The 13,268-nt window shown below is 54.6% G+C and overlaps 1 protein-coding gene across 1 annotated transcript; it reads right to left on the reverse strand.

The window, feature by feature from the left end:
- Positions 1–12,309: 12,309 nt before the first annotated feature.
- On the reverse strand, positions 12,310–12,670 carry LOC122907755 (60S ribosomal protein L39). The gene has a single exon (XM_044250571.1). The coding sequence runs from the start codon at positions 12,622–12,624 to the stop codon at positions 12,469–12,471; it is 156 nt and encodes a 51-aa protein (XP_044106506.1). The 5' UTR covers positions 12,625–12,670; the 3' UTR covers positions 12,310–12,468.
- Between the last annotated feature and the right edge of the window lie 598 nt (positions 12,671–13,268).

Here is a 13,268-nt window from a genome sequence, read left to right on the forward strand (position 1 = left end):
TGCCTTACCACCAAGAATGGACCCATCTCACGGAGTCACGATGTGGTTATTCATCAGACACTGAGTACCGGTTGCGTAATAGCCGCTGCTTTCTCCTTCATCCGTGTTTTAGAAATGCCTCCGGGTCACAGGAGATTCTGGAGGAGCACAGAGGGTGTGGGGGCAGCCCCCCATTTCCTCTTCCAGTTGTCTCTGCATGGTTAGGGCACAGTGTTGAGACTAGGGTTTGCTGCTGGTACGGTGATGGGCCGTTTGACTGGCAGCAGGCAGGGCAGCGCATGAAATGCAGAAACCCCCTCCCTCCAACCCTCTGGGGCTGAGCTTCCAGATGCTGCGTGGCAGGGCAGAGAGCAGATGGGCGCCGAGAGTGAGCAGGTGCTGGGTTTGCAGCGGGGAGAGGGGAACTGGGGTGTGGGGGCGTGTTTTCAACATTTGATGAGAATTTTCAGACATCGAAAGTGCAGGATTTACACAGAGCGCACGCACGCGCCCACCGTGTTCCTGCACCTGGGCACGTGTGTGTGCGCACATTTGTGTGTGTGTGTATGCGTGTGTGCGTGGGTTTTAGGTAGGAGGGTTTTGGGGGGGGGTCTCCCCGAGATGGGCGGTGAATGAAGGGCTGGCAGGAGGTGATGTGAGGGCTGTGCAGGGCTGGGGGGGCTCCCAGTGCAGCCAGTAAGACGTCCTGAATCGGGAGCCCTCTCGAGGTGCGGAAGGTGGCTGGTAGGATGGGGAAGGGGGATGGGGTCAGGTAGGTGGCAGGCTGGGAGCAGGAGAGGGTGGCGAGGGGGTGTTGCAGGAGGCATTGGGCAGACCACATATTAGGGGTTTTGTTTGTTTTGTTTTAAAAATATTCTTAATTTAAATTTAACTTAGTTAACATGGAGTATTATTAGTTTCAGAGGTAGAGGTCCATGATTCATCAGGTGCGTATAACACCCTTGTTACACGTGCCCTCCCTCCATGCCCGTCCCCCAGTTACCCAGCCCCCCAGCCCCTCCCCTGCGGCAGCCCTCAGTTTGTTTCCTACGCTTAAGAGCCTCTTATGGTTTGTCTCCTCTCTGCTCTCATGTGATTTTATTTTTCCCTTCCTTCCCCTGTGATCCTGTTTTGATTCTTAAATTCCACGTGTGAGTTGAATTCCTTCCTTGCGGCGGCAGCGGATGCTCCAGTGTGCACACTGCCTCTGTACCCACAGTGCGGCTGTTGTGGGTGTTGCTGCTGTGAACATTGGGGGGCAGCTGTCCCTTTGAATTACCGTGTGTATGTTTGTTGGGTGAGCACCCAGGAGAGTGGGAGCTGGGCGTAGGGCAGCTGTTTTCAACTTTCTTCGGAACTTCCATCCTGTTTGCCGGAGCGGCTGCCCCAGCGCACGTCCCCACCAGCCGTGTGTAAAGGTTCCTCTTCCAGCGGGAGTTCTGTCGGCCCGTGTGACCTCTCTTGGGAGGTGGATGCAAGGGCGGGTCAGACTGGGGACGCGCAGAGGCCAGGCTGCGGCTAGACGGTGTGGGAGTGGCTGGAGCCCAGTCGGGGTGTATGTGTGGGGGAAGCAGGTGGGTCTGCAGGTGACATCTTGTGGCTTCTCAGCCTCCTCCCTCTGCCTGCGGTGGTGGCCGGCGCTGTCCTTCGCTTCCGCTGTGTGCCCAGCGAGTCTCTGCGCCGCTTCCCTAGCTCTTGCTGCCACACAACAAGCAGGCATGTGTGTACAGATCACGTGTGCACGCGAGTATTGATGTGTGGGATACAGATCTGACTGTACTGTTCCGTCCCCATGGGATCTATCAAACGGTCCATCTTTTCCTGGTTTGAAGCCCCAGCTTTGCTAGATTTCTGAATTTCTCCCTGGGTTTGGGTCTGTTTCCTGATCTCGTGCTCTGTTCCTCTGATCTACCGGAGCCGGCTTCCTTACTGTGGCTGTGGTCGGTTCCAGGGTCTAGTCACGGGGCAGGTAATTAGAGCATGTTTGGCTTGACCTTGGGCTAGGTCACCGTTTGGGGCTAGAACGGCTTCATGGTTCAGAACAGGGTTGGGCAGACGAGCCCCTCCGGGTTTCTGGATTGATGCCTGTGGAGATGGGGGAGTGCTTGTTCTCAGCGAGCTTTTCAGCAACGTGCCTCCATGCTCGGCGGCCAAGGGAGAGTATGCTGACCAGACAGCAGGACAGTTGATTAAATTTTCCAGGCGGTTAATGATCCCACGCGGACGGTAGTGATCAGCTGTGCTCTGGACCTTGCCTGAGATCCCTGTAAGCAGCTTGGGTCTGTGAATTACCTTTTCACGGGAGCACCGAGCTGGAAGGCTAGTGTGTGCTTCCCTGGGAACCGTTCAGAGGGATCAGGAGATGGTTGTTTTTGGGTCCCTCTGTGGTTAGTGGGCAGGGGGATGTCAGAGGTGGCTGGGGGAGGCGGAGCAGGAGAGCCTGGCTCCTGCGAGTGACTTCAGTCCAGGGCTGGCGCAGGGACAGGTGCGGACGGAAGCAGGAGTCATGGGGATGCGCACATGGGTTCTGGGAGACGCGGGAGACTGTGTTGGGGTTTGGGCTTTGTTTGCTACTGGCCAGGGTTCTTCTAAAGTTGAACCTCCCCGAGAGAAGTGGTGAGCTCTGTCTCCCATGAGCTTTGGCTCAGAGATGGTTCAGGGAATGTGTGGTGGTCTCTGTGGAGGCTGGGGAAGGTGACTTTGGGCCCGGGTCTGCAGCAGGGACAGGAGCTCAGGCTTTCCCAGCATCTGAGCGCCCTCTGGCGGCTGTCTGGGCCTGGGCTGCTGGGGGGTTCGTGAATGCTTCATTTCGGGTGACCCTTGCTAAAGGCTGGCTGGGCCTCACCTGGGAGCAGTCCCTGAGTCGGCTTGTTCTCAGGAAGCCCCGTGCCTGGCCCAGGCTGTAGCCTCCCGCCAGTGTCCTTCCTGCTGACTGTTCTGTAGAAATGGGGTGGGGTGAAGTGGGATGGCTGGGAGCTGGGAACTGTAGCTAATCCCCAAATGACAGGGCCTGTTGCCAAGGACGGAGTGGTTTTGGGTTATGAAATGCTTAGTGGTTTTGGCCTAGAAGCAGGGTGGGAGGCATTGGGGAAGTAATGCGTTATTTGAGGTATTTCTCTAAAGGAACCCATGTCTGGCAGTATTTGAAACCCCGAGCGAGCAGTGTCTCTAGGAGGCCACGCAGCCAGAGGTGTAGGGCCCAGCATGGGGGTGTGGGGTCGAGGAGGGCAGAGAGATTTGGGGGGGCAGGCACCCAGGGACGGAGGTGATGGAGGTGATGGGAGGGAATGAAGTGGGTGGCGTCCAGAACGTTGTTCACACCTACATTTTAGGGGCAAAGGAGCCTTTAACGGAGAGAGAAGAGACCACAGAAGGGCTGATGTCCTGGAAAGTGAGAGAAGAACTTCAAGTGGGAGGGGGACACGGTGCGGTTGAGAAATGTCCATAGGGTTTGTCTGCCATCAGTGGGTTCAAGGAGAGCCGCCTCACAAGCCTGGTGGGGGCCCCGCTCCCCAGGAGAAGAGGGAGGGAGCAAGACTCTGCAGGGGGAGGGGAGAGGAGCAGGTGGTGTTGCGAGGAGACCCTGGGTTTGTACTGCCGCCTCTCCATGCGGGACTGGCGGCCACCCGTCAGCTGCCTCGGCCCTGCTCACGTTCTCAGTGACTCCCGTCAGTTGGGATGGGCAGCCCCTTGGCCCCACGTGCAGTTCCTGTACCACCCCTGGGAAGGGACAGTTCCCGGGCAGAGCTCAGGTCTGGGCAGCGGCCACCGGTCACAGGGACAGAGAGTGGATGTTTTCAGAGGCTTTGGACCTCCTGCTAACCCCCCTGCTCCTGCTAACCCCCCTCCTGCTAACCCACCCCGCTGTCTCTCCTCACCAGGCCCTTACTCTGTTCCCCAGCCCACTCCACTTCGTAGCCCTCCCCGCCAGCCGATACATATCCTTCACCATGACCGTTTGGAGCTCGTTTTCTCCCACAGAGTGTGAGCACCTCGAGAGCGGGACAGCTGCTTTTGCTCTGTTCCCCACTATCCCCAGCCCCACACCTGCTGCTGCTTGCGCCATGGCTAGTACCGTTGCACAGTGGGTGGTTGGGGCAGAGTCGCCGCGGGGCCCCCGGACACAGGCCCCAGTCCCCTGAGGAGCACCAAGTGGGAGATAAACAGACCGTCCCTACCATGTGATAAGCTCCCCAAAAGGCAGAGCGCCCTGCTCCAGCCCATTGATGTGCATCGAGGGAGGGGACCTGAATCTGAGGTCTCGCAGGGTGTGGCCTGGCCACGGATGTCATCAAGCCATCTTCCCTTAGCCGACGGAAGGGGCAGCCACGTTTGCCCTGCCTGGGGTCTGCCCCTGGAATTGCACTGCCCCTTGTGCCCTGCCTGGGCCTTTGTTTCCTGGGGTCCTCTTGGTCCCCAGCCCAAGTGCCTGGTTCCCTCTGCCCTTCATTCCCTGATTCTCTGCCTGGGATGCGTGGGGTCCCTGCAGCCTGCCCCGTGGATTTCCCTGCAGAATGGCTGTGGGGGCTTGTGGGGGGTGCTCCTCTGGGGTCCCTGGCAAGATGTGCAGCCCAGAGTGATCGCAGATGGTAAGTAGCTGCAACCATGTGTGGCCTGAGTTCAAGAGGAACCGCGCTTCCTTGCCCCTCCGACCCCTTCCAGGGTGTGCGGCGCTTGGGCTCCAGCTGCCCTGTGGCAGGCAGCACAGTGCCTAAGCCACGTTTTGGGGTCCCAAACACCAGGAATCTGAATCTGTTTACACTTGGACCATTCCAGTCCCTATTGGCCAGTCAGGAGGTTACCTGTGCTCTGCCAGGAGCCCGGGAGGACAGGGAGGATGCCAGACCCGTGGCCACAGCCCCTCCCTCCGCGCAGGTCTCCATCTCCCAGGAGAGAGGAAGGCACAGTGGGGACCCCCAAGGAGGGCGGTGGGAGACAGTACCAGAGGGCAGTGGTGCCAGCTTCTGGGGTGGCAGGCATTGGGGGCAGAACGTGGAGGAGTTGCACCAAGCCCCCAGCAGTGGCCGTGGGAGCCCAGGGGCGGGACGTATGGATTATTATAGCAAACTTGGATTATTTATAGCAAACAAAGTACTTGACTTACGAAGAATTTTTAGAACTTCTAACTTAAAGAAAATCTGAAAAGTGGAGAAAAGGTAACAGTATCAGTACCTTTCTGTTAAAGTAGCCACACAGTGATACTCACCCCCCCCTTCTCCCCCGCTCATCTGGCGTTTGAGAGTAAATCATATTGAATCGGCCTGCTTCTCTCCCCTTAAACACTTGCATAGCCTCAAATATTTACATAGTATCTCCTCAGACAGCAGTTGTCTGCTCAAGTTTAGCAGTGGGGGGCGCCTGGGGGCTGGTGAAGCATCCTGCTTGGCTCAGGTCATGTCCCGGGGTCCTGGGATCGAGCCCCGCATCTGGCTCCCTGCTCCAAGGAAGCCTGCTCTCCCTCTCCCTCTGCCCCTGCTCATGCTCCCCCGTAAATGAATTAACAAAATCTTTTCTAAGAAAGAATTTAACAGCTGAAAGAACACTCTTACTAACATTTTGCCCCTGTTCAAATTTCCTCCCTTGTCTCAGTAATTAGTTTCGGTTGCTTGTGAATTTCAGCCTCTCACCTGCAAAGTCACAGGGGCTCTGGTCCCGCTCCCAAGTGCACCTGTGCTGGGTCTCGGGTCCCTCGGGCAGGTCTGCCTCCACCAACTCCCGCATAGCAGTCTGAGAACCTTGACTCCAGGGTTAGCCGTTATTCCTTCCTTCCTCTCCAGTCAGGAGCAACACGGTCCCGCTGACGGGAGGCTTATAGCTTGTGACTGGCGAGATGCCTGTTGTCAAGAACGCCGCGAATGCCCAGGTGGCAGAACTGACAGGCTCTCGGTCTCCTGGCATCTCTGTTCTCACCTGGCCACGTGGTCATGGTGAGGACGCTTGGCCGCCAGGGTGCAGACACATGCACACTGGCCCCTGCTTCCATGGAACACTGAGGCCCGCACCCCAAAAAGACCTCTGAACCTAGGGGTGGCACAGATGCTCTTGTAACAAGATGGTCGCCATTGGAACACGGAGGAGGGGTTGGGGAAGCCGGGAACTGTCTGGACAGTAGGTGCAGGAAGAGAAAGTCTTAGCGGGCGTTCCAAATGGGAATCAGAAAACAGGAAGAAACCGCGGAGGCTATGTGTGGGGAAAGCCATGCTATTCCTGATCTTCTGTTGTGACCTCTTTGTAATAACTTTAAAATATATCTGCATATAAATCTTAGAGTATATTTCATCAAAGGAAGCCATTCATTCATTCACTCATTCATGGAGGCGTACTTACCATTTCCTCCTGGAGTCATTGTTCTCTGGACCCACTGTCTGTTACACTGGAACCTTCCAAACCCCCTATTTACCTCTTACTCTGGAACCTTCCAGGCCTGTTATTTATCTAGAAGATTTTATTGATTTATTTGAGAGCGAGCACAAGTAGGGGGAGGGGCAGAGGGAGAAGCAGTCTCCCCGCTGAGCAGGGAGCCCAGTGGAGGACTTGATCCCAGGACCCTGAGATCATGACCTGAACTGAAGGCAGACACTTCACCGACAGAGCCCCCCGGGTGTCCCCGGACCCGCCGTTTGACTGTTATTCTGGAACGAACCTTCATCATCACTGGGAATTCTCTGCATCTCTCCTTCGTTTCCTGGGGCCCATGTGTTCCTCTTTCTTGGCTTATTTCCTTATTTCAGCGGAGCATATCCTCTTAACACTTTCTGGAGAAAAACTGTGTAGGACGTGAAATGTTTTTACTCGTTGCCTGTCTGGAAATACTCTTATTTGATCGAATATTCGGTCACGTACAGGGGTGAGACTATTTTCCCCTCGAGATCTTGTAGACATTTCCCCATTTTTCTTGGTTTCCAGTGTTGCCATTCAGAAGTTTGATGTCATCTTGAGTCACTTAGTGGCCTGACATTTTCTTTTGAAGGTTTTAGGATTTGTTCTTTGTCCCAGCATTCTGAAATCTCCCAGTGGCGTGCCTGGGCCTACGTGTGTCTGTTCTGTTGGCATTTGTGGGTTGTGTCAATCTGGAACTAACACTCTTTGGGTTCTAGAAAGTTTCTTTATATCCTGTCCTCACCTTTCCCTGCCCTCTCTCACTCAGGAAATCTAAACTATTCTTCGTGTCTTTCTGGGAAATTTCATGACTTTTTCAACGCTTCTTTTGAAATTTTCATTTCTGCTCTTGTACTTTTATATCCCAGGGCTCATCTCTATTCCCTGAATGACCCTTTTATTTATTTGACAGAGAAAGACACAGGGAGAGAGGGGTCACAGGCAGGGGGCGTGGAAGAGGGAGAAGCAGGCTTCCAGCTGATTAGGGAGCCCGATGCGGGGATCAATCCCAGGACTCCGGGATCGTGACCCAAGCTGAAGGCAGACACTTAACTACTGAGCCACCCTGGCACCCCTTGAATGACCCTTTTAAAGAAATTAGTTCTTGGGGCGCCTGGGTGGCTCAGTGGGTTAAGCCTCTGCCTTTGGCTCAGGTCATGATCTCAGGGACCTGGGATCGAGCCCTGCATCGGGCTCTCTGCTCAGCAAGGAGCCTGCTTCCTCCTCTCTCTGCCTGCTTGCCTACTTGTGATCTCTGTCAAATAAATAAATCTTAAAAAAAAATTAGTTCTTGTTTTGTGACTACAATATCTTATCTATTTTTTTATTTTAATAATTCTTTTTAAGAGAGAGAAAGGAAGATGACAAGGGGGAGGGGGAGGGACAGAGGGAGAGGGAGAGAAAGAATCCCAAGCAGACTCCCTGCTGAGCATGAAGCCTGATGTGGGCTCCGATCTCACAACCCTGAGATCATGACCTAAGCCGAAACTAAGAGTCATACACTTAAACCACTGAACCACCTAGACGTCCCATTAATTTTTTTTTTTTAGAACAGTTTCCTCAGCTCCCTTTTTTCTTTTTTCTCCAAGTTCCCCTCCCATGTGGTCTCTGTATCTCACCCCAAAAACTTCCCTCCATCACCTGCTGGTGCTCGTACCCCTTTCCCCTGAGAAGTAGGGCCCTGGAGACGCTGACTGGAAACTCGTGGACAGCCCTGGGACTCCGTGCTGGAGGGCTTTGCGGAAGGGGACCAGGTGCAGACCTGCTTGACTTGTGCCCCTGTTTGCAGACTTGGCCAGGCTCAGTTTCCTCGAGCAGGAGCCCTTTCTCTCGCAGCCCGTGTGCTGGTGTTCTGGAAGCTTGCGTGGGTGGCTGGGCATCCCCCCTGGCCGGTGGGTGGTTTTCAGCATAGAAGGCACCCAGGTTCCCAGCCGTGCCTGGTATGCCCAGGAAGTGACCTTGTGGCCCAGAATTCATTGCTTGGCTGCCCAGATGTGGGGGGGGGGCGGGGGGAGAGTCCCCTGTCCTTAAGGATTTTCAGCGAATTTTCTGTTGTCTCAGCCTCCTCTATATCTGTGTCTTCAGAGGTAATGGGTGCCTTTGATTTCGGAGCCTTTTCAGGACAGTCTGGGTCAGCAGTTGGCTTGCTTCTCGGGGTTTTAGAGCCCACCTCCGTCCCCCTCCACGGGCCCGGTTTTTCACCTTTACCCAGTCGGTTGTGACAGTCATGCCTTGATGGCTCTCAGGTGGCAGAATCGGTTGATGTCTTTCATCTTTGCTTGCCGCCTCTCCTGCTGTCTTTATTCTTGGGGTTTATATGTTTTAAAAACTCCTTCACAGTCTCAATGGGGCTTAAGGGGGTGGGTGTGAAGAGTTCGGTCATCCGTTCTTTATCAAGAGCATTTGCAATATCTCTTTGGACCGAGAGGAAGTGCACTCGTCGCGATCATAAAACCTGGCTTCCCCATGCCCAGTATGGAGTGGATGGATTGGGGGGGAATCCCTGGGGGGAACATGTTTCTTTTGTATGCCATGTGCTATGTTTGAGGGAGGCTGTAGAGACCTCTCCACAACCCTACTTCTTCTTTTTTTTTTTTTTTAAATTTTATTTATTTATTTGACAGACAGAGATCACAAGTAGGCAGAGAGGCAGACAGAGAGAGAGGGGGAAGCAGGCTCCCTGCTGAGCAGAGAGCCGGGTGCGGGGCTCGGTCCCAGGATTCTTGATCATGACCTAAGCCGAAGGCAGAGGCTTAACCCACTGAGCCCCCCAGGTGCGCCCCCCAACCCTACTTCTTGACCTGTCCTCAGCTCTTGGCCTCGGGGAGGGGGGGCTGCCATTCTTCTAGGGCTCTCTCCCGTCTGTGCTCAGGGACCACAGACTAGAAGGATCGCACTGTGCCTCAGCCAGCCTGAGTCTGGGAACAGTGAAGTGGGAAGGGTTGGTCTGGACTTTGGGAAACAAGGATGTCAGAAGCACCAAGATAAAGCTTTCCTGTCGCTGGATGGATGTGCAATGTCTCCAAGGATGGGGGCAGGATGGGAGGAGGTAGTGCCACAGTGGGACCCCGGACACCTCCCCCCAGAAGAGGCTGTTCCCGGCGAACTTGTCCTTCAGGAGAAGTCTCGGCCCCAGCGGGACGGGGTGTGTCTTCCCTACGTAAAGCTCACGGCGTGTTCTAGATCGGTGGTAGGCTGTCCCCGCGGTCTGGCTAGTGTGCTTTCTCCTTCCAGTCCCCAAGTCCGCAGATCAACAGACGTGTTAGAAACGCTCCTGGCACAAAGGCCCCATCTCCGTTCTTGCAGACCTGTCAGGTGGTGACATTAGTCAGAAATCCCGGTGAACGTGTGACCTGACCTGTTTTTCTGGCTCCTCTTCCCAGGATTGTCATCTGTCTTCTGTCAGGACATTGACAAGGGCTTTGTTTTCCTTCATTCTGTCTCTCAGAGTCTCGGGGCTCAGGTTACCTGAGATTGAATCCCAGGTAAGGTGTTTGCAGAATTCTCGGCCACGTGTTCCTGATGTCTCAGCCTCTTCCTCATTCAGTTTTTAAACCCGCACCTTATACTGCGTCCACAGTGACGCGATCCAACGGAAAACGCCTAATTCCCTGAGACTTGCTTGCAAGATTGTCGTTTTCTCAAGTGATGCCATGTGACTTGGAATTTCACTTAAAAAGAAAACTTCCAGTGGCCAGCTTTCTCCTGGGTTCTGGAGTTTGCCCAAAACACCCCGTGTCTCCCTTCCTGGGTCACTGGGCTCTAAGGCCCTCAGAGGCTTGGTTAGAGCCCGCTGTGGCCAGCCTGCACCTTGTAATAGCGCCTCCGGACGACTCACATCCCAGTGACCCCCTGAGAGCAACGCAGCGGGGCGGACATGATGGTTCCTGCTGTCACCGTTTTGGGTTGTGCCCTGACCGTGACCAGTTTTGTTCGCATAACGGACACGCACGGATCTTACCCACCAGTTAGAGCCAGACGCATAAGAAATTAATGCCTTCACGTGCTCGCTTCGGCAGCACATATACTAGAAATTAATGCCTTCAATTCTATCTCGCCATTCCCTTTAAAGATTGAAAGTTCTGTTCATATAACCAACGCCCAGACTCCACTCCCACGTTGAAACGCCTGGTGAACCGCGCCGCCTCCCTGAGCCCCACGCGGCCGGACAGCGGGGACCCCACTGTGGGGTCTGTCACTGTCCTGCCCGCTGAGCCTCAGGCGGGCGTGCTTTCCTCGGAAAGCCCTGGAGATGCTGGCGGAGAGAGTGTGAGGGCCTCGGGCCGCTGTGGATCCTTGTGAGCCTTGAACGCTCTTCGTGAACCCCCGGCCACGGAGCCCGCGGAGCCCACGGAGCCGCCCCAGAGAGCCCTGGGTGGTCGAATGGCCCTGGTCACTCCTGCCCCTCGCAGGAGCCCCGTCTGAGCCGCGGGGTGTGTTTCTGTGCATTCCGGACCCGGGAGGCCTGGTCGCGCTCCGCTCGCTCTTTCCTGCGTTTTCGGGTTCCAGATGAAGGAGTTCCTTGTGTCTCAAGGTTAGCCCTCCTGTAACCACACAGCCCTAAAAGTTCCCAGGTTGTGAAGTTGGAGTTCACCCACTGTTTAAAAAAAACAAAAAACCCCGTGCATCTTCAGCTTGCTCCTGAATTTGGTCTTTCCTAGGAATGTGTGACGATTGTTATTGTTTGACTGCCAATAAAGCACAGGGTCCGATTGCTTAATCATCTCCTCATCTCTCTTTTTGCCAAGAGACCACACCATTGGGTAACAGCGTGAGCTCTGCATTTAGCATCCTGTGGCCGATGAGTTAACTTTTTTTCTTTTTAAAAGATTTTATTTATTTATTCAACAGAGATCACAAGTAGGCAGAGAGGCGGTCAGAGAGAGAGGGGGAAGCAGGCTCCCTGCCAAGCAGGGAGCCCAATGCGGGGCTTGATCCCAGGACCCCGGGATCATGACTGAGCTGAAGGCAGAGGCTTAACCCACTGAGCCACCCAGGCGCCCAAGTTAACTTTCTTTTGATTCTGAAAGATTCAGAGCGAGAAACATCCTGAATTTCAAACAATAAATGCATTCTCCAGCTACTGAGACACAGAAGGATGTCGGTAACTGTGCGGTCAGCACTTTCTAGCCACAGAAAGTAAGAGAAGAGGCCAGTAACTGAGCTCCCGCTGGTGTTTGCTCATTCATCTGCTCTGTTGTCTTTGCTCACCGCTGTGTCCCGGAGGTCTGCTAAAACCTCCCGCCCGTCCTTAAGGTTACGTTTCCTTGAACTGCCTCCCAACTTACAGGGTTCGGATATGTGCGAGGTCCTCGAGACTCTATCAACAGCCCGTGGACGTCGTCTCAAGGTTCCGTCCTAAGAAATTCCCTACGAGGCATCCACTCAGCTGCTGAAGGAGGATAGTCTTTATCCCTTTACCCTGTTCCATGCTCTCTTGAAAAAATATTTTCTGTCGCTGCAAGCCTCGACGCTGCAAGCCTGCTATGCACATTCTGGCCTGGAGAGATGGGCGGGGACAAGACTGGGCACAGAGCTGCTGTGACCCCTGGACCCTACCTACCACTGCCCAGTGCTTCTCCCTTCCCTCCAAAGGGCGGGACAGGACCCTTCCCGGAGGCCCTCCTTTCAGGGCATTATTTCCTGCTTCCTCCTGGTTGATTGGAGATGGATTAAAAGTTTTCATCCTTCTTCCCCATGGTGTCTCCTTTGCAAAATGTACTCTACACCGTCAGCCTGGCTCTCGAGCGCGGAGATGATCCGCCGATACTGAGCAGGGGTTGGGAAATCGGCTGGCGGCTGACCCGAACACCAGTTGTGTTTCCGGCCTGTGTTTTGTGCCCACCCCCACCCCCCACACTTGATTCAACGAGAGGCTCTACAGGCATCTTTTTTTTTTTTTTTTTTACAGCTCAAAGGCCTCACGTTTATTACCAAACCAACTCACTGGTGCAGAGCTATAGTAACAGAAAAATCTTTCGCTGATAAATGGTATCTATTGGCCAGGCAGAAAGGTGTTTACAGGGTGATGGAATAGAACACATGATCCTCAAGTAGCTTAATTAAATACGTGGTGCCAATTAGGTGTGTCATCGCGTGATGTGGGACACCTTAGAGACCCAGCTTGGTTCTCCTCCAGTGCCTCCTCTTGGAGTTGTACCTGATTTTATTACCAGTTTTCATCCGAATCCACTGGGGAATGGGACGATTCTGCTTTTGTTTCTTGGCCAGGAATCGCTTGATCCTGAAAGTCTTGTGAGAAGACATGGTCAATTAACAGCGCGCAGCACACAGCAGGATGGCGGCGAAAAAGAGAAAGTCCACAGGCATCTTGACATCCAGGATGAGGACACCATGGGGTGGACACACGCCCTGTTTGCCCCCAGGTGTCCTGCCCGGAGAGTTCTGTCCCGTCCTCAAAAGCTCGTTAGCTCATCCTGCGGCAAGGTCTGGGGGAACGCTCTGCAGGCTCTCTGCTACCTCCTGTCCTGAGCTGCTGCATCTGTGCCAACTGTCTGATTGCACAGTGATTCATCCCCGAACCCCGTGACTGCAGACCCTGGTGGTCACGTCACTTATCTGCTGCAGCTCAGGCAGTTGGCCGGGCTGGGGCTACCTCAGAGCCTTCCTCATTCGCCTCGTCTGGCGGTTGATACTGGCTGCTGATTGGCATCTCGAGTGAGGGCTGTTGGCCAGAGCATCTACATGTGGCCCGGGTTCTGCAAGCAAGGCTCTCCAGATAACACGGTACCAGGAAGAGCGTGGCTTTTAACCTAGTTTTGGAAGGGGAACGGGGGGAGCCGGACCCAGCGTTGCGCGGGAGGAGTATGGGTGTTACAGAGGAGCAAGTGGATGTTACGCAGCGGCGTGGAAATGTTCGGAAACAGCCTGGCACAGTCCACCCCCTGAGC

The sequence above is a fragment of the Neovison vison genome, chromosome 5, assembly GCF_020171115.1.
Source record: "Neovison vison isolate M4711 chromosome 5, ASM_NN_V1, whole genome shotgun sequence".
Taxonomy (NCBI): Eukaryota; Metazoa; Chordata; class Mammalia; order Carnivora; family Mustelidae; genus Neogale; species Neogale vison.